The sequence below is a fragment of the Haematobia irritans genome, chromosome 3 (assembly GCF_050003625.1).
Source record: "Haematobia irritans isolate KBUSLIRL chromosome 3, ASM5000362v1, whole genome shotgun sequence".
Taxonomy (NCBI): domain Eukaryota; kingdom Metazoa; phylum Arthropoda; class Insecta; order Diptera; family Muscidae; genus Haematobia; species Haematobia irritans.
Window position 1 is genome coordinate 20,375,045 of NC_134399.1, and position 22,960 is coordinate 20,398,004.

The 22,960-nt window shown below is 34.6% G+C and overlaps 1 protein-coding gene and 1 long non-coding RNA gene across 9 annotated transcripts in view; one reads left to right on the plus strand and one right to left on the minus strand.

Annotated features, from left to right (window-relative positions):
• Positions 1-22,960, plus strand: part of LOC142230086 (uncharacterized) — a 237,170-nt gene that overhangs the window by 61,507 nt on the left and 152,703 nt on the right. The gene's annotated exons all lie outside the window — the stretch shown is intronic.
• Positions 8,226-22,960, minus strand: part of LOC142230083 (uncharacterized) — a 301,427-nt gene continuing 286,692 nt past the window's right edge. For 6 of the 7 annotated variants that reach the window (XM_075300710.1, XM_075300711.1, XM_075300713.1 and 3 more), the window contains 3 exons: positions 17,273-17,669; positions 13,658-13,942; positions 8,226-12,214 (listed from right to left, as the gene is read on the minus strand). In XM_075300710.1, the coding sequence (XP_075156825.1) occupies positions 8,322-12,214; positions 13,658-13,942; positions 17,273-17,327 (4,233 nt within the window). In that variant the 5' untranslated portion in view covers positions 17,328-17,669 and the 3' untranslated portion in view covers positions 8,226-8,321. The remainder of the gene's footprint in view (positions 12,215-13,657; positions 13,943-17,272; positions 17,670-22,960) is intronic. The other variant, XM_075300716.1, reaches the window with a different exon arrangement.

Consider the following 22,960-nt stretch of genomic DNA (forward strand, 5'->3'; position numbering starts at 1 on the left):
TGCGAAGTTTCCTTAAAATTGCTTCAAATATAAATGTTTCTCATATTTTTTTTTACTAACATTTTGTGCATTAGCCGACTTAAATTTTGATTCTATAGATTTTGTAGAAGTCTATCAAATTCTGTCCAGATCGAGTGATATTTAAATGTATGTATTTGGGACTAACCTTTATATATAGCCCCCAACACATTTGACGGATGTGATATGGTATCGAAAATTTAGATCTACAAAGTGGTGCAGGGTATAATATAGTCGGCCCCGCCCGACTTTAGACTTTCCTTACTTGTTTAATTGGAGTCTGTGATTTATTTTATTAATTCCGTGGGTCATTTTATTTAAAATTAATTAAAACTTAATTGGATCAATTATTTTGGAAATACATTTTTTCTGTGCTAGGACTGGCTAATAGTTAATGGTACGAGAACTGTTTGGTATTCCCCAATGAACACTTCTAACACATTTTCTTTGGATTCTTAGCTATAATCAAATTCAAATAATTTTTTTTTATTTTTTGGAAAAACTTTATTTATTATACAATATATTTATTAAAAATTATACATCTTGGTTATTATGATTTACAATTCAGTAAATTAATTAAATAATAAAAATATCATTAACTATAAATATATTTTTTTATATGTATATGAAGATGAAAAAAAAAATAAACAAAATTATAATCCAATATAAAAGTTAAAACAAAGTATTTATATCGCCTTTAAAATAAAAAAAGAATAATAATTTACACGTATCAACAAAATTAAACAATTTCATCAAAGAGAAGTTTAAACTTTCTTTGAAAAATATAAACACAATTAAAATCTTTTTTTTTTATGGATTAAAATATATCTATATATGTGGGGAAAAAAACTATAAAGACCAATACCTTTGTAAGGATGGGAAGGGGCGGGGGGAAAGAAAAACTAAAATTGACAATAAAAACAATAGATTAAATTAAATATTTTGTTAAGGACTTATTAAACAATATGTGTATATATAAACAAAATCATTTAATTATATTATAAGATTTTGGCTGTTTACAAAACAAAACTAATATAAGGATTTACTAAAATTATACAATTTAAATTAAATTAATTTTGTGACTTAAATTTATAGTATAGATATTTTCATATAGATTACAAATATTAAAGGTTACAATAAGAAAACTTGGTTTAAAACCAATATTCACTAGAGTGTTTAATTATGGAAAATAAACGAAAATAATAATAATAAAAATAATAAAATTATAAAATGATAAACATTTTTTTGGGGATTTAAAACATAATAAAAAACAAAAAATAATATAATTAAACTAAATTATTTAAAAATATAAGCTCCCATTTCTTTAAATTGGAGAGTTTAAATACTTTTATCAAGCTGTGCGTATGAGCTTTTTATTATTTCCTTTCAACGCTGCCAAGTTTTATTTTCCAATACAGAGAGAGAATTGTTGATGGTAAGGAGAATTGAACGCTTTCTTTATGACAAAGCTATTTGTTGAAAATTCTAATTAGCTTATTTAAAAAAGCATTACATTTGTTAAATTTTATAAATTGACTGCATTGGCCTAATGTTTTGAAGTTATCATTTCCAAAGAAAAAAATTTTATCTAAACTTTCAAGTAGAGGGAAGTGAAAAAATGCTAGTTTCATAAATCCTTTAAATAATCCCCTGAAAAGCTTTTACTATTGAATAAAAATCTTCATATATGTGAAAAAGTGAAAAAGTCTCTAGAACTCAAATACTTTTCAAACGTTTGAGTTTGATTTGTTGCCATAGAGAGAGAGAGAGAGAGAGAGAGAGAGAGAGAGGGAGAATCAGAAAAGACAGAAGGCCAAAGATGTAGAGCTTCGAACTTAAATTGTGGCCTTGCGAAAGAGAGACAGATATACTGAGAAAAATATTTTTTTGCCTTCAATCACTAAAACAAGTGATACAATTATGTTTTTATGAAAAATATTTCAAGCACGAAAATGGTGACAAAATTAATTGAACCAATTAAAAAATAATTGATTCAATTAATTTCCACTTTAGATTTGATTAAAAAATTAATTCAACCAATTCAACTTTTAATTCAATCACCAAAAAAAGTGATACAATTATTTTTTTTAAATAAAAAATACCGCAATCACGAAAATGGTGACAAAATTAATTGAACCAATTAAAAAATAATTGATTCAATCAATTTCCACTTTTGATTTTTGATTTGATTAAAAAAATTAATTTAACCAATTCAACTTTTAATTCAATCACCAAAAAAAAAGTGATACAATTATTTTATTTATGAAAAATATCTTAAGCACGAAAATGGTGACAAAATTAATTGAACCAATAAAAAAATAGTTTATTCAATTAATTTCCACTTTTGATTTTTGATTTGATTAAAAAATTAATTCAACCTATTAAACTTTTAATTCAATCACCAAAAAAAGTGAGAGAATATTTTTTTGCCTTCAACCACCAAAAAAAAAGTGATACAATTATTTTTGTTTTATGAAAAATATCTCAATCACGAAAATGGTGACTAAATTAATTGAACCAATTAAAAAATAATTGATTGAATTAATTTTCACTTTTGATTTTTGATTTGATTAAAAAATAAATTCAACCAATTCAACTTTTAATTCAATTACCAAAAAAAAAGTGATACAATTATTTTTTTTAAATGAAAAATACCTCAATCACGAAAATGGTGACAAAATTAATTGAACCAATTAAAAAATAAATGATTCAATTAATTTCCACTTTAGATTTGATTATAACAATTAATTCAGCCAATTAAACTTTTAATTAAATATTTTTTTTTTAATTGAAAAAAAAAATGTAATGAAACAGATTCGGTAGAGCTTTGAATTAAAATTGCGGTTTCGCGAAAGAGAGACAGGCATGCCGAGAAAAAAATAATTTTTGACTTCAATCACTACAATAATTGATCAAATTAATTTTTCATGAAAAATGCCTCAATCACAAAAATAGTTACAAAATCAATTGATGCACCTAAAATAAATAATTAATACAATTAATTTTCGTTTGTAATTTATGGTTTGAATAAAAAATAATTGAATCAATAAAATTTTTAATTAAATATGTTTTTTTAATTCTATTAAAATTTTAATTGAAAAAATGTAATGAAGCAGATTCGGTAGAGCTTTGTACTAAAATAGCAATTTCGCGAAGAAGATACAGGCATATGGAGAAAACAAAAAATTAATTTTTGACTTCAATCCTTACAATAATTGATCAAATTAATTTTTCATGAAAAATGCCTCAATCACAAAAATAGTTACAAAATCAATTGGCGCTCATAAAATAAATAATTAATACAATTAATTTCGGTTTTTGATTTTTTAATGTTGATTAAAAAATTATTGAATTAAATTTGAATTGAATTTTTAATTAAATATGTTTTTTTAATTCTATTAAAATTTTAATTGAAATTTTTAATTAAAAAAATGTAATGATGCAGATTCGGTAGAGCTGTGTACTAAAATAGCAATTTCGTGAAAAAGATACAGGCATATAGAGAAAAAAAAAATAATTTTTGACTTCAATCACTACAATAATTGATCAAATTAATTTTTAATGTAAAATCCCTCAATCATGAAAATGGTTAGAAAATCAATTGATGCACATAAAATAAATAATTAATACAATTAATTTCGGTTTTTGATTTTGATTAAAAAATAATTGGATCAATTAAATTTTTAATAAAATATTTTTTTTAATTCTATTAAAATTTTAATTGATATTTTTAATTTAAAAAAATGTAATGAATCAGATTCAGTAGAGCTTTGTACTAAAATAACAATTTCGCGAAAAAGATACAGGCATATAGAGAAAGAAAAACATAAGTTTGGACTTCAATCACTAAAATAATTGATCAAATTAATTTTTAATGTAAAATGCTTCAATCACGAAAATATTTACAAAATTAATTGATGTACACAAAATAAATAATTAAAACAATTAATTTCGGTTTTTGATTTTATTAAAAAATAATTGAATCAATTAAATATTTTTTTTTAATTCTATTAAAATTTTAATTGATATGTTTAATTTAAAAAAATGTACTGAATCAGATTCGGTAGAGCTTTGTACTAAAATACCAATTTCGCGAAAAAGATACAGGCATATAGAGAAACCGAAAAATAAGTTTGGACTTCAATCACTAAAGTAATCATATTAATTTTTTATGAAAAATAACTCAATCACGAAAATATTTACAAAATTAATTGATGCAAATAAAATAAATAATTAATCCAGTTAATATCTGTTTTTGATTTTTGATTTGAATACAAAATTTATTGAATCAAACCAAAAAAAAAAAATAATAATAACAATAAAATTTTAAATTAATGTTTCTTCAAGCTCGAGGTCATTTTTAAATATTGGGAACAATAAATAAAATATTTAAAAAAAGACCTCGAGCTTGAAGAAACATTAATTTATAATTCTAACAAAGGGTCGATCAAAAATCAAATAAAAAACGAATTTTAATAAAATATTCTTTTTTAATTCTGTTACAATTTTAATTAAAAAAATGTAATGAAGCAGATTTGGTAGAGCTTTCAACTAATGTGGTGGTTTCGCGAAAGAGAGAAAAAAAATATTTTTTACTTCAATCAAAAGAATTATTTAAAAAAATTTATTTTTAATGGAAAATGCGATTCAAATTAAAAATTTATTGGTGCTCTTAATTTTGGTTTTAATTAAAATAGTAATTGAACAAGTAAAATTTTTGATTAAATATTTTCTGTTTTAAATTCTATTAAGATTTTAATTGAAAAAAATATACATATATTTTTTCTGTAGGAATTACAAGAACTAGTGTACATGAAAGAGAGAAAGGCGAAGTCAATAAAATGTTAAACATTCTGTAGACATCGTATTTACGGTCATTTCCATGTAGCTCCGTTAGACTTTAACTCCCAGTTAACAGAAAATAAAATGGAAATATCTTATCTCCGGTTAACTTTAACTGAAAATTTTTTAGAAGTTAGGTGCCTAACTGACATATAGAATATATAGGCGAGATGACAGATATGTCTATAGTACGGTTTAAAAGTTCATTAGCTAACGTAGCACTAACGGAGCTTCATGAAAATGGGGGTTAGAGTGTTTTCCTTTCCAAAAAAAAAAAAATGTGGCTTAATTTTCTCAGTCAAATAAGTCTATTTGCATTAAATAACATTTAAAATCTACTTGAATTCAAACCTTTTTCAAATGCCTGTATGCAAATCCCGAAAGCTCACTTTGTATTTTATTTTTTTTTTTGTGGAAAATTTTAAATTCTTAAATTTTTGAAATTTTTCTTCAAGCCTATATTAATAAATTAAGCCAAAATCTTAAAGTAAGGCTCATGAAACTTTCAAAGATCTTAACTATCTCTTTCTCTTTTTAGAGGATTTACGGCCATTTTCATATAGCTCCGTTAGGCTTTAACTGCCAGTTAACAGAAAGAAAAATGGAAATATCTTTTCTCCGGTTAACTTTAACTGAAAAATTTTCAACAGTTAAGTTTCTAACTGGCATTTGGAATATATACGCAAAATGACAGATATGTAGATATCACGGTTTAAAAGTTCGTTAGCTAACGTAGCACTAACGGAGCTTCATGAAAATGGGGGTTAATGTTTTAATATTTAACGTTAAGGTTCCTTCCTCTGAGTTCAAATAATTTGTAACTAGCCTCCAGTTTATTTTACCCCCAAAAGCTTTGGATTAGAGAGAGATAGAGAGAGAGAAAGACGAATGCAACAAAATGCTAAAAATTCTATAGACATAGGGTGTATAGGGTGTCTTCTTTTCTAAAAGATTTTGGCTTAATTTTTTCAGCCTACATTTATTTTCATTAAATAACATTGAAAATCTACTTGAATTCAAACCTTTTTGAAATGTGTGTATATAAACCCGAAAAGAAAAGGTTTTTTTTATCCTACGGCTTTCGAGAGTAGTAAGCTATAATCGTTATGTTTACTGTTACGTTATATATGCAAATTTATATAAAACGCCCAGTATAAATGAAGTCAAAGAACTTCGTCTTGCCGTAGACATAAAAAGAGTCGAAGATGATATTTTTTTCCTGCAAAATTCAATTATTATAAATTTGTTAAATATCATCTTAAATGTAAGAAGAAACTATGTAAGGTAGAAAGGAAGAAATTCACAAAAAAAATTGTCAATAAAAAAATAAGTAAATATAAAATGAATAGGGCCTGCCTAAACATTTTTGAAAAGAGCAACAAAATAAAAAAACTTAACTTTAAGAGAAAAAAATCGAAAGGAAAAATTTAACTAAAAATCTAACTATAAGATGGGTATTAAGTTCGAGTTTAGCCGCTAAATCGTAATTTTTTCACGATTACTTTTCTTTAACAATCAATTTTAAGGAATAAAAACTTTGTGAAAATTTGCTTTAGGCTATTCCCCCATCAAGTTATAATGAAATCTGCAGCAAATATGTATAATTGTATGCCTTTTTTTACTGATTTAGTTTTCACTTTAGTTAAAAAATGACGAAACTCGAACTTAATACCCACCTATAGATAGTAAAAAAATTTGAAAGCTATTTGAATTCAAATAGATTTTAAAGGTCTTGAATTATTTCATAAGACTTAAATGCCTCAATTACGAAAAACTAATGATGGAATAAGAAGCATTGCTTTTACAAAAAAGTTTTCTTTAGATTCGTATTTTTTTAAATTTAAATTCTTAAATTTTTTAGAATTTCCTTCAAGCCTATATTAATAAATTAATAAATAAATTGAGCCAAAATATGAAAGTAATGCTTATGAAGCTTTCAAAGCTCTTGACTATCTCTTTCTATTATTGGAGGATTCAATGTTTTAATGTTTAACATTCCTTCCTCTGAGTTCAAATAATTTATAACTAGCCTTCAGTTTAAGTTACCCCAAAAAGCTTTGTAAGCTTAATTTTATCTTTAAAAAGCTTTAGCTCTATATTGTTTGTAACGGGAAAATTTTCAAAGATTAGAAAGCTTTTCCAAACATTTTCTGTGTTACTTAAATTCATATTAGCGATTTGCTTGAGTTTTTATGCATTACGAAAAGCTTTTTTCTCTCATGCACTTCGTTTTTTTAGGAACGCTTGCTTGAAAGCTTTCGTTTTTAGTATGTATTTATAAACAACGAAAAGCTTTAATTACTCTTGAATCAAGCCATTGTAGTAGCTTCATATAAGCGCCCTGCAGAAGGTTTTGTGGCAGATTTTCCTTAATTTTTGCGAAAGCTTCATTTAATTCAAATGCGGGAGCTTTTTTATTCTTACATTAAAAAGGTCAAGATCCTTCTTCTCTCACTCATTTGATATTTGAGCTTCTTTTTTCAAAGGAATTTCGTGCTAATATGAAATCTTGCTGTCTGTAAAAGCTTTAGTCACTCTTAAAGCAAGCCATTGCGATACCTGAATATTACCGAACTGCCGAAGCTTTTAAGGCAGAGAAAAGCTCTATTCTCTCATTCAAATGGCATCTCTGATCATTTTTGTGTATTTATTAATGTTAAAGGACTATGCTTTTCTATGACTGCTTACTTGCAAGCTTTCTACTATTAACTTTTAAAAGCTTATTTATAGGCATTTGTAGAGACAACAAAAAGCTTTAGCAGAATTTTTTTTATAAGAGCATCGAGAAGTTTTCTTCTCTTCTTCAAACGGCGTCAACAGATCATTTCGTTGGTCATCCATTGCTAGAGCTTCGTATCGCTGAAATACAGAAGCTTTTTTTATTAAATTAACGAAAAGCTTTCTTCTCTCATTTAAATGGCATCAATCGACTACTTTCATCGTCCTTTATAAGGAATTCTGTTTTTGAAAGCCTGATAATATCGCCTTATAAAGCTTTTCGTTATTGTATGGACATTGAAAGCCTTAATCAAGCCCAATAACGGGCAGGTTTCTAAAATATCAGTCTACTAAAGCTTTTACTGAAAAAAATTAAGGGATTATGATTTCGATTGTTACTATCGGCTTATAAAGCTTTTTTATTGAACAGCTTTACTCAATCTCCATAGAAGACAGTTTTCCGAGATTACATAAAAGCTCTGAAAAAAAATTTTTTCTGTATACCAAAGCTTTTACTGAGAAAGTTAGTTTTGAGCTTCATCATCTCTTTTTCTGAAACTCCATTGCCTAAGCCCATACTTCAATCCTCCTAAAAGTTCTGATAACTTCCAAATATTGCCTTCAGAAACTTCAAAAGGCCTAAAAGCTCTATGTTTTTGTTTTATTAACTTGATTTTAATTCGATATGAAAGCTTTTTCGTTTGAATTTCTTAAAAACTATGTCATCTACGAATATCTACAATCTACGCTTTCTTAAGTTCATCTTTTTTAAAATTCCTTATAGCTGTCAATAATTGATCTCGGGGATCCTCGGAAGCTGTTGGTGTCCGCACTGCAGTCACAGGTTTCAAACTGATGGCCATGGCTGGGGGTGCTGGAGGAGAAGGAGGTACGTGAAGTGATGTGTTTAGAGCAGGTGCAGTTTTTGGTGTTTGAGGTTTTGGCTTAAGAGAGGGTGATACTGGAGTAGCAGCACCGCTAGTGGTGACTGTAACCGATGTTGATTTCTGTAGATTTAAATGTAATTTGGCACTTGTAGTGGTGGTGGTGGTGATGTTGTTCGTTTTCACCTCGAACTTTGCCGTGGTGAATTTTAAATCACCATTTGTGTTGACCTTTGGATTGGTTGTTGGCTTCGCTAAGGACAAAGTGCTGGTGGCGGTGTTAATGGCTTTTTGTTTTTCCTCCTCATCTTTGGCCATGATCTTCTCTTTAAAACCAGTTCGCCTCAAGGTATTTTGACCAAATGGTGCTGCAACAGGTGCGGCATTATCTGGTATTATCATAGATTTGGTTTCTCTTTCCTCACGTTTTGTAGAAGTGGAGCGTAAAAGTTGAGGCCCCGGAGTTATGGGTGTCACCGGAGTTTGTGCCGTACTTGATGTGCTACTAGTGGCAATGGAAGTGGAGAAACGTTTGTTGGTCCTTGGTAATGTGGTATTGTGATTGGTATTGACTATGGTTTGGGTTTGGGGTTTGAGTACGGATTCAATTGTGGGTCTTTGCAATGCCAGCTTCACAGTTCCATTGGCTGAGACTTTGACTGGAGTTGGGGGTTTATTGAAATTCGAAACTTGGGGTTTCACCTCGGCATTGGCTATAGATTTTAATGAATCTGCATTACCATTGCTCCGTGGAATATCTCCATTGGTTATGACTTTGGCCTGCTCACTTTGGGTACTTTCCACAATGACATCTTTTATGGGTTTCACCATAACAGGTACCTTATATTCTTTCTCTGGTATACCCATACGTTGTATGGTTGCTGGCTTAGGAGCCACTGGAGGCAAAGGCTTCGCTTCGTGGTGTGATTCATTGAAATTTGCCGGTGTAGACATTCGATGATTTCGTGGAATGGTCTTGGAATCATTGACCTTACCACCAAATATATAATCGCCTTCATTTTTTATGGCTACCTGAACCTTGGGCCTTTCACTCCAGGTGGAAAAATTGATACTGGGTGGTCCAGAGTATCGATAAACTTTGGGTAATTCTTTGGGTTTAACTTCGGGGTTTTCTTTCGCTGTCTCCAAAACTCTTTCTTCAGCTTTAATCTCTAAAGCTGTAGAGGTTTCCTCTTTTGGCGTGTGGTTATCGTTTCTTGGAAACTGGGCACCATTCTCATTAGAGCTTTTAGCCAGGTTTCGACTGTATTCTTCTATCTCGGAATTGGCTCTATTTTGCCAAAGTTTTTTGATATTTTCTTTGGATTCCATTTGGTTGTCGGTCTTCTCCACGATTTCTTCTTTAGCTGCAACTCTGTCCAAGGCCATTTTATTTTTCAATTCTAAGCTGGTGAATTTCAATTCCTCAGATGGCCTTCTGGTATTGACCTCTACCGCAGGGGCTTCCTCTTCTCCACCACTATGAGCCAAACTATTTTTGCGTGAATTCAAAATTGTCTTCATCACCTCGAGACTTTGTAGGGATGGTGATTCTCCTATACTCAATTCACTGGATGAACGTCGACGATTAAGGTTACCATTGGCCATTTGATCCAAGGAAATTTGGGAGGAAGTTCTTTTGTTCAAAGTTCCAGAGGAATTGGATGCATCTGTTGCTAAGGCCGTTGTATGGAAAGAATCTGAACGGGTTATGGATCGCCTTTGTTTCAAGCTGGTCACACTATTACGTTTTCGATATAATTTCTCTTCATCCGGAGCATTAGTGGGCGAATCCAATGGAGACGGTATATAGGGTTTAACTTCCTCTTTGGCAGGCATTTCACTCTGAACTTCTTTGGGTTTGGTGAGAGTGGATCGTGTCACAGAGTTAATGGTGAAATTCGTTAGAGTATTGGGTTTGGCTGCCTCAATCTCATTGTTCTCCTCAGATTTCTTAATCAACGAATCGACACCCTTGTCCTGGATAATGGCCGATAGCTCTCCCAATATATTATCCAAAGGAGTGCTGGGAGTTATGGTTGAGGGAGTGCTGACAGTTGTTTTCGCTTTCGTCTTCATTGTGGTCTCCGGTTGAAGGTCTTCGAAATTCAATTTGGGTCTTTCCACAATCTTTGGTGTTATGGGATTTTCCTGTTCTTGCTCGAAAGCTTCATTGAATTTGCCATCCGCAAAGTTCGGAGGTGGTGATATGGGTATGGCATAGTTCCAAGATGACGTCTCCGAAGGGGTACTCGAAGAGCTTATTTGGCCCAGATTGGGAGTATTTAGATCACTATCGGTTTCCTCTTGGACATCATTCATTACGGTCAACTCTTCTAGGGTCTTTGTTTCGTTTAGTGGTTTCACCAATGTTTTACCCAATTTGAAATTGTAGACCTTGACCATATCATCATCATCGGAGGATGATTCAAAATTGGATTTTACATCAAGGTTTAATACCTCCGAGGGAAGACTGTCTGGTACGGGAGAGGGAACTGGTTCCCCTATACCCGAATCTGCTTGTTTGGATACATTATCATCTTCCATGGGGGATTTCAAGTTATCCAATTGGGTTTCGTAGCAACCAACATCCAAGTCAGGAGGTTCACATGACAGCGATCGAGGCTCTGGTGTTGGTGTTCGATTTAGTATTACCTTGGATACATTATTGGCCACTTTAAGTTTTGCCTTATCCACCTCATCTTCTGTATCAGCTTCTAGATTCTTTAGATCTAACTTTAGATCAGTGGCATTCAAGAGCGTAGTAGTGGTGGTGGTAACGCGTGGCTGTGGGGTTGGCAATTCATGAGGCGGGGATATTTCCTCTCGTGATTGCTCACGCTGTATGGGTTCAGGCGTGGACTCATTAAATTCTTTCATTGGGGCAGCCAAAACCACTGGAGTTGAAGGTTCTGAGGATAAATTCGTTGAACCTATGGATACACTATCATCACTGTACATGGAACCCCTAGGCTGAGGCGCTGGTGGAGCTACGGTTTTCTTTTTGGGTACAGGTACTATTTTCTTACGCGGTGAAGGTTCTGGAAGTTTACTCATCTCTCCCTCCACGCTTGAAGGTGTTGGGGATGCTGCCAAATTTTCCACGCTCGTGCTATTCAAATTCAAAGCATTTTTCTTTTGCACTTGGGCATAAAGAACCGTATCTTCCGAATAACCATTGCCATTCACTTGCGAGCTAGATTCCTTGATCTCTTCCAAATGGCCATTACAATTATTACCATTAATATCACTTCGTAGAATGTTCGGAACGGATGACAGATCTGGTGTAGATACCGAAAAATCTTTGGCATTCATGTTACCATTGACCGGACTACTGGATGCCGGAACGATGTTGGTCTTACCACCACCATTTTCCATAATCAAAGGACTTTTCTCTGGTATGGCAGCTTGACTTGGGGGCCTGGGAGCTGCACGTTTTTTACGTGGTGGTGCTGCCACCTTTGGGCCAGCACTTAAACGCATTGCTTTTGTGCTATGTATACCCGAGGAATCCATGGAATTCAGGCTATTCGTGCTGCTATAGGGACTAGTAGTTTTCGTTGTGTGCTTTGAATTACGACTACTGAACTCGGATGATGTCAATGATTCTCGTATTATGGAAGTGCGTTGCAATTTCATGATTTCATCGGTACTGAAGTTATCGTATGACTCGGATTTGTGACATAAACGGATTTCGGAGAGTCCCACAGCTCCGATGGTTAAATCACAACTGTAGACTTGACTAGCGTCAACTGGAAGAAAAGAAAAAGGGAGAATTATAAATGTGCAAGTTACTAAGGCATACAGAGAAAAATCTATATCAAGGAATTGATGAACACCGGGTAGCAGTCTATGAAACAAATGTGGTTCGGAGCAATTGTAAAGCAAAGTGCGCTTAACTCTGTTAATTGAAGCGTGATCCATAAGACTATGTGACTTTGATGTTTTTCTGCCGATCTAATTCGACTAATAGACAGTTACATAGAAGACAGAGTACTGCAATACGGGCCTGATGATGGTATACTTCACTATAATGAATCAGCAGAAGTAGTGCGAGGGTCCATACTGAGCCTTATCTGTAGAATTTAATGTACAGTACGATGGGCTATTAAACTGGGCGTTATCGGAGGGTTGTAAGTGCCGACGTCGTAACCTTACCGGTCGATAAGAATTCTCCAGAACCTATCGAAATTGTAACAAACAATTACATGGGAAGAATAAGCGGATCTCATAGACTAATAGGTTTAAGACTAGCACTCGAATGCCCTATGCTAAGTTGACTCGTGATATCATCAAGAAGAATCTGAAATATCTCGTACTCTTATTAGATTACAAAATTACTATGAAGGAGGATGTTAGGATCGTAACTGACAAAGTTCTGTCGACTACTACGACAGAGAATAATGGCGAAATTGGAATACGCGCAGGTAGTTTATGCAGCTCCCGCTTTGAATAGAGCGATGGAAAAAAGTTTTGGCCTCAGAAAATTGCTAGACAAAGTGCAAAGATTGTGTACTCTCCGAGAGATATCTGCTTACCGTACCATCTAGACATCTGCATCATCGGTCCTCAGTGGGATCCCTCCATTGGATCCGGTGATAACGAAAACGTCTGAGATATTTCACGAACAAGCGGATTACTATTCATAAACCAGCAGCAGGGAAAAGGCGCAGAGAGCGCAAAAAGGCAGAAGAAACTCGGGGAATAAATTACAAGGGAGATGGGACATGGATAACGAAGGTAGATGGATCTACCAACTTATTCCGAACACAAGGAGCTGGATGAGTAGACCTCATAGTGAGGTCCGCCTCTGCGAGTTGCTTAGAGGTCATGGGAATTTTGGTATCTATCTACATAAATACAAGATACGGGAAACATATATATGCGACCTCGGCAACATTGAGGAAGATGACGTGAAACACATTCTCAAGATGCGTTTTCATGAACAACACAGGAGAAGGAATTTCTGCGTCATGGAAAGCTTCTTCGACATTGTAAACCGTATGTTAAGTACTGAAGAGAAGTAGTAAACGATTTTGTGGGTATCAATAAGAGTTACCAACAATCTAAAAGTGATCTTGAAGAATCTGTTCTTTCTCCGAGTGTGACATGTCAGTAACTAGGCTTTATAGTGTGCTCTAACCAAGCTTCATGCATTTGGGTATAAATATTCTTGTGGTAACTTTAGTACTTACCTGGATTTCTAAATTCATATTTCTCGGAATCCAATAATTTATTATCGCACACCAATTCCAACAGTTTACTCAACGGTACACGGGCACCCAGACGGGTAACATACAACTGATCCTTGGGTAGTAGAACGGTTATGCGAAATGTTTGCTCAAATGGAGCATTTGTGGTGGCAGCCGGTAAAGGTGTTATACGATTATATTCCAGTTGACTAGTTTCATTAATATTTGTTGAAGATATGGATAGATTTGTGCTAGATTTCGATAATTTGCCATTGGGCACTGATTTATCTAGAAGAAAAGAGAATACATTAATAAAATTGAAAGTGTAACAAGAGTTTGAAGAAATCTAAAGATATGAGGAAATATATGGATAATTGAAAGAAAATCTAAATTAATTCTCGTTTTACAATACGAAATTTATTTGATACAAATACAGTGTGACTGATATATATTGCAACTAGCTGGAAATACTCTCGGGTAGGGGAGTTGTCAGGTTTCTACCGCGCTCGAGATGGATGATTTAGCACATCCATCTCAGGAGACTCACTATAGTCTCTCGCGGATCAAAACTGACCAAAAAACCCAAATGAATATTATACGAAACGATGATACTCTTACCGCACAGGAGGAAGGTGCCCCAGTGTCGGCGGCCAGTGATCAATCTACGAATCGAAATCAGACAATCGTACAGCTCAAGCAGGAAAGAGTTACGAGCACAGCTTCTAGAGGTTAGGGGCAACTTGCTACCTATAGTTGAAGATAATGCTGCAATAAAATGTTGCCGATGGGAAGAGGTATAAAGGAAGATAAAGAGGCTCAGTGAATGCTAGGTCCTTTCCGCCCTCCAAAAGGAGGTAGAGAATCTGATTCCGACTTGGGTGTAAATGACGACATCAATATCAAAATTTTGGCGAACCCAACATACAACGGAGTCAATAAGAAGGTCGATGAGATGACCTTCTTATAGACTCCGATGAGATCACTATAGAAATACGATTGGAGTGTTATTAACATGAGATGGATCAATCTACAAGTCACGAGGCATCGAGATCAGGCAATCGTAGACCTCCAACAGGTGTGAGTGACTTGGTACTTGAGGTTGAGAAAAGAGCTACAAGCGCAGCTCTTATAAGTATGGGCAACTTGGCACCTGTAGTCGAAGATAACGCTATATGAAAGACTAGCGAAAAGCCATTGGCAAGAATCTAACCTCCCCTCTAGGGAGCCACCGTGGTGCAATGGTTAGCATGTCCGCCTTGCATACACAAGGTCGTGGGTTCGATTCCTGCTTCGACCGAAAACCAAAAAGTTTTTCAGCGGTGGATTATCCCACCTCAGTAATGCTGGTGACATTTCTGAGGGTTTCAAAACATCTCTGTTTCACTGCAATGTGAAACGCCGTTCGGACTCGGCTATAAAAAGGAGGTCCCTTGTCATTGGGCTCGACATGGAATCGAGAAGTTCACCAATGTGGTATCACAATGTACTGAATGGTCTAAGTGAGCCTGATACATCGGGCTGCCACCTGACCTAACCTCCCCTCTGGGGAGGTTGGGTCTTTTCCGCCCTCCGAATGAAGGTGGAGAATCTGATTCCGACTCGGATGTAAATGAAGGTGTCAAAATCCCCACCTTGGTGAACCAAACTTACAACTGGTTCACTACGAAGAAGGTAGATGGGATCAGCGATTACGTCGTAAGACTGAATACGAGAAAGAAGAGATTATCTGGGGCACAGCGACGAAAGCTGTAAAGTGAAAGTTTAAAAAGAATGAACGAAAAACAAGATACTCTGAAGGGGAAACTTGAAACTCCTCCGAAAGTGGGGAACGTTGAAACTCCGGGATAGAAACAAAGAAGCATCATTTCTAAACAGTTTGAATTATTCCAGAGACAGCTCATGGCATTGTTTAAAGTTTACAAAAGCATTTTGATCTATTACATTCCGAAATAAATTTATTCGTGATGGAATTCAAGTGTGATAGTGTGCTTGCTTTATTTGTAACTGGACCACAAGTGACTATCGTTGGAGCTCTCCAGTACTTATATGTGAATAAATCTTTTTTCTTTCGTACTTAGTTCTTTATCGTGATGCTGCCAATGTTGCATTGCGTCCAAAACGCGGACTAAACAGGATAACAATACCGGGAACAATCCGAGAAGTGAGGACTTGATCGAAATTGACGCAGCAGTGGTAGAAAACTTGCTTGTGAGCTTAAAATATCGCGAGAATGGATGCAAAACTTATTGAAAAGGTAGCTTGGACTGAAACCATTGAAGTTCCAGAAAGTGCAAGACCTCACCCATGCACAAAAAAGTTAGGCTGGAAAAAAGGAAAGGAGTTGCTTTGCTTGCACAAAAGTGGTCAGTTACCGAAATTGGTTTTCTCCGATGAGTAGCCATTCCAAATTGAGGAGCTGCCTCAGAGGTCAGCTGAAAACTTGCACCTTCAATTGACCATCACAACTCAAGCACCACCGATGATAATGATGTCGGCCGTCATAACGGCAGATGGACGCTCTGCGCTCGTATTCATAGGCCTTGGGGTCAATTTAAGTACCGAATATTATCGTGAAAATCTTCTAAAGGCAGTAGTGAAGCACTGGGCAGACAAACATTTCGACCGCAGACCATGGATATAATCAACTAGACTCAACTATAAATGGCTTAGAAAAGAGATTCATCGCTTCATTCATATCGCACGACGGCCACAAAAATCTATGGATCTCAATCCTTTGGAATGTTGCTCGTAGAGCATTTCGGAGAGTAAGGTTGGTACTAAAAAATGCCAAAGTGTGTTGAACATCTCAAGACGGTGTTACGTCAAGAATGATCCAAAATACCGCAGAACCACTTCTGTACAGCGTGTGATGGCTTTGTCATGTCAAATGTAGCCAATTCGAACAAATCTAAACTGATTCTAGGTTAGGTTGATTTGGGTATTGTGACAGCTCGTTATTTCGGACTAGCTTAGACTATTCAGTCTATTGTGATATTCTCTCTTATCAATGATTGCTGCCCGATTCTAAATTTAGCTCAATGACAAGGCACCTCCATTTTATAGCCGTGTCCGAACCGCGATCCACTTAGAGAAGCTTAGAAACTCGCAGAAATGTCACCAATAGTAATGAGAGGGAATAATCCACCGCTGAAGAACTTTTCGGTGATTGGACGAAGCTTGGATTGAACTCATGATCCTTGGTATCTAAGGCGGATATGTTAACCATTGCACCACGGTGACTCTCTGATTCTAAAACTTGCATTTATTTCGGACATTTTTTGCTTTTGAATAATAATAAAAAAATATAAAGCGCTTTAATTTGTTGCATTACATATCAGCCACCCTGTATAATATTTCTAGAAGCATTCTAATGTTCAATATAGACAAGTTTGAATTGCGCTCTTGGCATATTCAGTTACTCGAAACTTCTAATCAAATGCTTAGACCTTTTAAACTTGGTTATGTTTAATGCAAATAAAGTTATAGTTATCACAACCATATAAATAATGTTATGGTTATCACAACCATTTCGCTAAGGGAGTTATAATTAAGTTTCTTGATTATGTATCACTCCCATTAGTTTCTTCCCTTTGAAATATGGAAATAATGATCACTTACCTTTGTTTTTACGGCCCAACCATCGGTTGAGTGTAGAGAATCCCGATTTGCTCATATTGTACTTTTGGGGTGGCGGTCTTCTCCAAAATAATTGTTTTTTTTCTCGTTATATTTCCTTATCTAGGAACGGAAATTCCTCTTGGAAGTGTTTTTTGTGTTGTTGTGTTTTTGAAGGCAGTTAATTCTTTCAATCCCTCGAGAATAGTTTCATGGTTCTGCTATAAAAAAAATTCTCCTGAATTTTTTCATAGAAATTATTTTCTTAATGTTGTTACTTTCAAATTAATCGCTTCATTTGCGTAATATCTATAATTTTGTTTTCGAAAAAATCCGTTTTCCTCTAGTATCGTCTCTCGTTTCCAAGGGTTCAACTCAACTAAATAAATTTTGCAGTTTTCTGTAAAGACAATCAAAAGGAGAAGAGAGGGAAAAGTGAAAATTTAATATAAACTTATTACCTCGTATTGTTGATTAATAATCTTATCTTAAGAATCGAGGCAAATATGCCAAATAATATGCGGATGATAAGCAAACGGGCGTTGTGTCAGAGTTATCTTTAGAAGAATTGTTTTTGCGTTTCTCTATATAATAATATTTAGATGTTTTGTTTCTTTTAGTTCATGATATTTAGTTAAAAAAAACATTAACCCATTGGGAGCTGGAATACGTGTAAGTGGGAGGTATTGATTTTTGGCACATGTGGATCTATAGGTGTTTTGTGAGAAATTAATTCTGAACTCTTCTGAGAGAAAGCTTCAGTACTTGGTTTACTTTTTTTAAATAATTCTTTAAAAAAGAAATCGATAAAGTTTTCCATTGATATTATGAAATCTTCACTTTTCTAATAAATTTGTAAAAAAACATAAATCTTATTTTAATAAAAAAAATAGCTCTACAAAAAAAAAATAAAATAAAAACAAAAAAATATATTCAGTAATAATAAATTGCTTGTCTTTCAAAATTTTAATTTTCTTGGAGCAGCAATATTTTGACATTTCGTTCAGGATTTGGTGATTCCAAGCCAAAGTTGCGGTTTCTTTAAAATGGAGAAATTTTTAGGAAGTATTATAGCTTTAATTGTAGGCTGTATAAAATTAAAAATAAATTAAAAATTGTCAATGGCAGGGCACCTTAAAAGAGCTTTCAAAAAAGTAGTTTGGAACCCCAATTTGTGATCTGGATGTAGTGCAAACTTGGATCATCTCCAATGAATTTCACATGGAAGGAAGTACTGGGAGCCACCGTGGTGCAATGGTTAGCATGCCCGCCTTGCATACACAAGGTCGTGGGTTCGATTCCTGCTTCGACCGAAAACCAAAAAGTTTTTCAGCTGTGGATTATCCCACCTCAGTAATGCTGGTGACATTACTGAGAGTTTCAACGCTTCTCTAAGTGGTTTCATTGCAATGTGGAACGCCGTTCGGACTAGGCTATAAAAAGGAGGTCCCTTGTCATTGAGCTTAACATGGAATCTGGCAGCACTCAGTGATAAGAGAGAAGTTCACCAATGCGGTATCACAATGGACTGAATAGTCTAAGTGAGCCGGATATATCGGGCTGCCACCTAACCTAACCTAAGGAAGTACTCCATTTGAATTCTTTTTATTGCTTTCGAAGTTGTGTCTTGGAAGTTTATTTAGATGAAGAAATTTAAACAAACTAAAAAAATGTTTACTCCAATTGCACATTTCATTTTTACCAAAATTGTTTATTTTTATATTGTTAATTTGTTGTAATTTACAAAACCTTCTCCAAACAACTTCCATGGTAGTGAAAAAGTCAAACGCAGTTCAAATCCCAGTGGGGATGAAATTCTTAATTTTACTTTTATTATTCTTTTACTTTTTATTGAATTTTTTATTCTTGTTTGCGAAATTTAATTGTCCAAAATTTAAAATTTCACTAAAAACGGCCTAATTGCGTACTTTCTTAGACTTGTTCAAAAGAACTGCATCGAAGGTGGAAAAATCGATAAAAATCCCGGAGTCTATGTTGTACGATAAAAAAGACTGTTAATTCTTGATCGCTTTATATAGAGGAGTGTATAAATAATTTTGAACCGATATGAACCAATTTATTTACAGGGAATCTGCTCCTTCAAGAGGTCCCGGAAGTCAATTTTGGGAATGGGTTTATATGAGGGAAATATAATATTATAGACCGATACCGGTCAATTTTTGCTTGGCAGTTAGAGATCCTAAACGTGGTCCAAAAAGAATCGTTTTGCAATTTCATCCGACGTTCGGAAGTTATGTTGATTTCAACAGACGGACGGACAGATATTAGTAGACCGACTCAGAACTTCACTGAGACTAATATTTTGATGTGTCACAAACGGAATGACAAACGAAATGACAAAGGGGAGTACTACTCCCCTTCCACCACCGCCCCAAGAAATGTCACCAGGATTTGTGTTTGGTCGAAGCTCGAGATATTGAAGTGAGACCAAAAATTTCACGTCCTTAAAATACGAAAAATTTTGCTTGCCATAGAAGACGCATTTTGTTTTCCTTGTCCAAACGACGCTAAACTTTTCAATGAAGTCATTTTGTTCTTATAATTAAGTGATATGACATAAAATGGGTATCTTTACATGAAAGATTTTTTTTGTTTTTGACTAATGTTGACTTTATAATTCTGAAAAATTCTTCCCAATTTGTTGACGCTTTGTGCTTTGATTACAAGGCAAACAACTTTAAAAAATACGAGTTGACTTTTAACACTTTACTTTAAAGACGTTTTTGACATCAAACATAGCATAACTTGAGGAATGCGGTAATTCCGAAACGACCATCCATCCTTGAAACCGAGCAATTTTTTTCAGTTTATGCAACGCATTGCACCGCGGTGGATTCCTGCGATATATTAAAAAAGCTGTTTACGTGGAAATAAATCAGACTAAACATTCGGCCAGGCCGAATCTTATGTATCCACCATCATGGATGGCGTACAAAATTCTACTAAAGACTGCCACCAAAATTGAATTACTTGGGTTGTGGTAAACCTTGGCGATGGCAAGGTATAAATTTAGCACATATACTTCAATGGGATCGGATGAAATTTGCCCCTCCTAGTAGAGGGTCCGGAAGTCAAATCGGGGGATCGGTTTATATGGGGGCTATATATAATTATTGACCGATGTGGACCAGTTTTAGCATAGTTGCTAGAGACCATATACCAACACCATGTACAAAATTTCAGCCTGATCGGATGAAATTTGCTTCTCTTAGAGGCTCCGCAAGCCAAATCGGGGGATCGGTTTATATGGGGGCTATATATAATTATGGACCGATGTGGACCAATTTTTTCATGGATGTTAGAAACCATATACCAACACCATGTACAATTTTTGCATGGTTGTTAGAGACCATATACCAACACCATGTACGAAATTTCAGCCGGATCGGATGAAATTTGCTTCTCTTAAAGGATCGGCAAGCCAAATCGGGGGATCGGTTTATATGGGGGCTATATATAATTATGGACCGATGTGGACCAGTTTTTGCATAGTTGCTAGAGACCATATACCAACACCATGTACCAAATTTTAGCCGTGTCGGATACAATTTGCTTCTTTTAGAGGCTCCGCAAGTCAAATCGGGGGATCGGTTTATATGGGGGCTATATATAATTATTGACCGATGTGGACCAGTTTTTGCATAGTTGCTAGAGACCATATACCAACACCATGTACAAAATTTCAGCCTGATCGGATGAAATTTGCTTCTCTTAGAGGCTCCGCAAGCCAAATCGGGGGATCGGTTCATATTGGGGCTATATATAATTATGGACCGATGTGGACCAATTTTTGCATGGTTGTTAGAGACCATATACCAACAACATGTACAAAATTTCAGCCGGATCGGATGAAATTTTCTTCTCTTAGAGGATCGGCAAGCCAAATTTGGGGGTACGTTTATATGAGGGCTATACGTAAAAGTGGACCATTTGCAACATATCTGACCTACATCAATAACAACTAAAGGGTGATTCTTTTGAGGTTAGGATTTTCATGCATTAGTATTTGACAGATCACGTGGGATTTCAGACATGGTGTCAAAGAGAAAGATGCTCAGTATGCTTTGACATTTCATCATGAATAGCCGAACGATCTGCCACAACGTCGAATTTTCAGTGAATGGGCCCTAGAAAAGTTGGCAGAAAATCCGCTTTTTTATCGACAAATTTTGTTCAGCGATGAGGCTCATTTCTGGTTGAATGGCTACGTAAATAAGCAAAATTGCCGCATTTGGAGTGAAGAGCAACCAGAAGCCGTTCAAGAACTGCCCATGCATCCCGAAAAATGCACTGTTTGGTGTGGTTTGTACGCTGGTGGAATCATTGGACCGTATTTTTTCAAAGATGCTGTTGGACGCAACGTTACGGTGAATGGCGATCGCTATCGTTCGATGCTAACAAACTTTTTGTTGCCAAAAATGGAAGAACTGAACTTGGTTGACATGTGGTTTCAACAAGATGGCGCTACATGCCACACAGCTTGCGATTCTATGGCCATTTTGAGGGAAAACTTCGGAGAACAATTCATCTCAAGAAATGGACCGGTAAGTTGGCCACCAAGATCATGCGATTTGACGCCTTTAGACTATTTTTTGTGGGGCTACGTCAAGTCTAAAGTCTACAGAAATAAGCCAGCAACTATTCCAGCTTTGGAAGACAACATTTCCGAAGAAATTCGGGCTATTCCGGCCGAAATGCTCGAAAAAGTTGCCCAAAATTGGACTTTCCGAATGGACCACCTAAGACGCAGCCGCGGTCAACATTTAAATGAAATTATCTTCAAAAAGTAAATGTCATGGACCAATCTAACGTTTCAAATAAAGAACCGATGAGATTTTGCAAATTTTATGCGTTTTTTTTTTTAAAAAAGTTATCAAGCTCTTAACAAATCACCTTTTACTTGTGCCAAGTTTCAAGTCGATAGCTTGTTTCGTTCGGAAGTTAGCGTGATTTCAACAGACGAACGGACGGACGGACATGCTCAGATCGACTCAGAATTTCACCACGACCCAGAATATATATACTTTATAGGGTCTTAGAGCAATAATTCGATGTGTTAAAAACGGAATGACAAAGTTAATATACCCCCATCCTATGGTAGAGGGTATAAAAATATTCAGTAATAATAAATTGTTTGTCTTTCAAAAATTAAAATTTTCTTGGATAACAATATTTTGACATTTCGTTCAGGATTTGGTGATTCCGTGCCAAAGTTGCGGTTTCTTTAAAATGGAGAAATTTTTAGGAAGTAATATAGCTTTAATTGTAGGCTGTATAAAATTAAAATTAGGATACAGATCGAAATTATCGACTTTAAAAATTATCAATGGCAGGGCACCTTAAAAGAGCTTTCAAAAAAGTAGTTTGGAACCCCAATTTGTGATCTGGATGTAGTGCAAACTTGGATCATCTCCAATGAATTTCACATGGAAGGAAGTACTCCATTTGAATCCTTTTTATTGCTTTCGAAGTTGCGTCTTGGAAGTTTATTTAGATGAAGAAATTTAAACAAACTAAAAAAAATGTTTACTCCAATTGCACTTTTTATTTTTACCAAAATTGTTTGTTATACCCTGCGCCACACTGTGGAACAGGGTATTATAAGTTAGTGCATATGTTTGTAATACCCAGAAAGAGACGAGATAGACACATGGTGTCTTTGGCAATAAT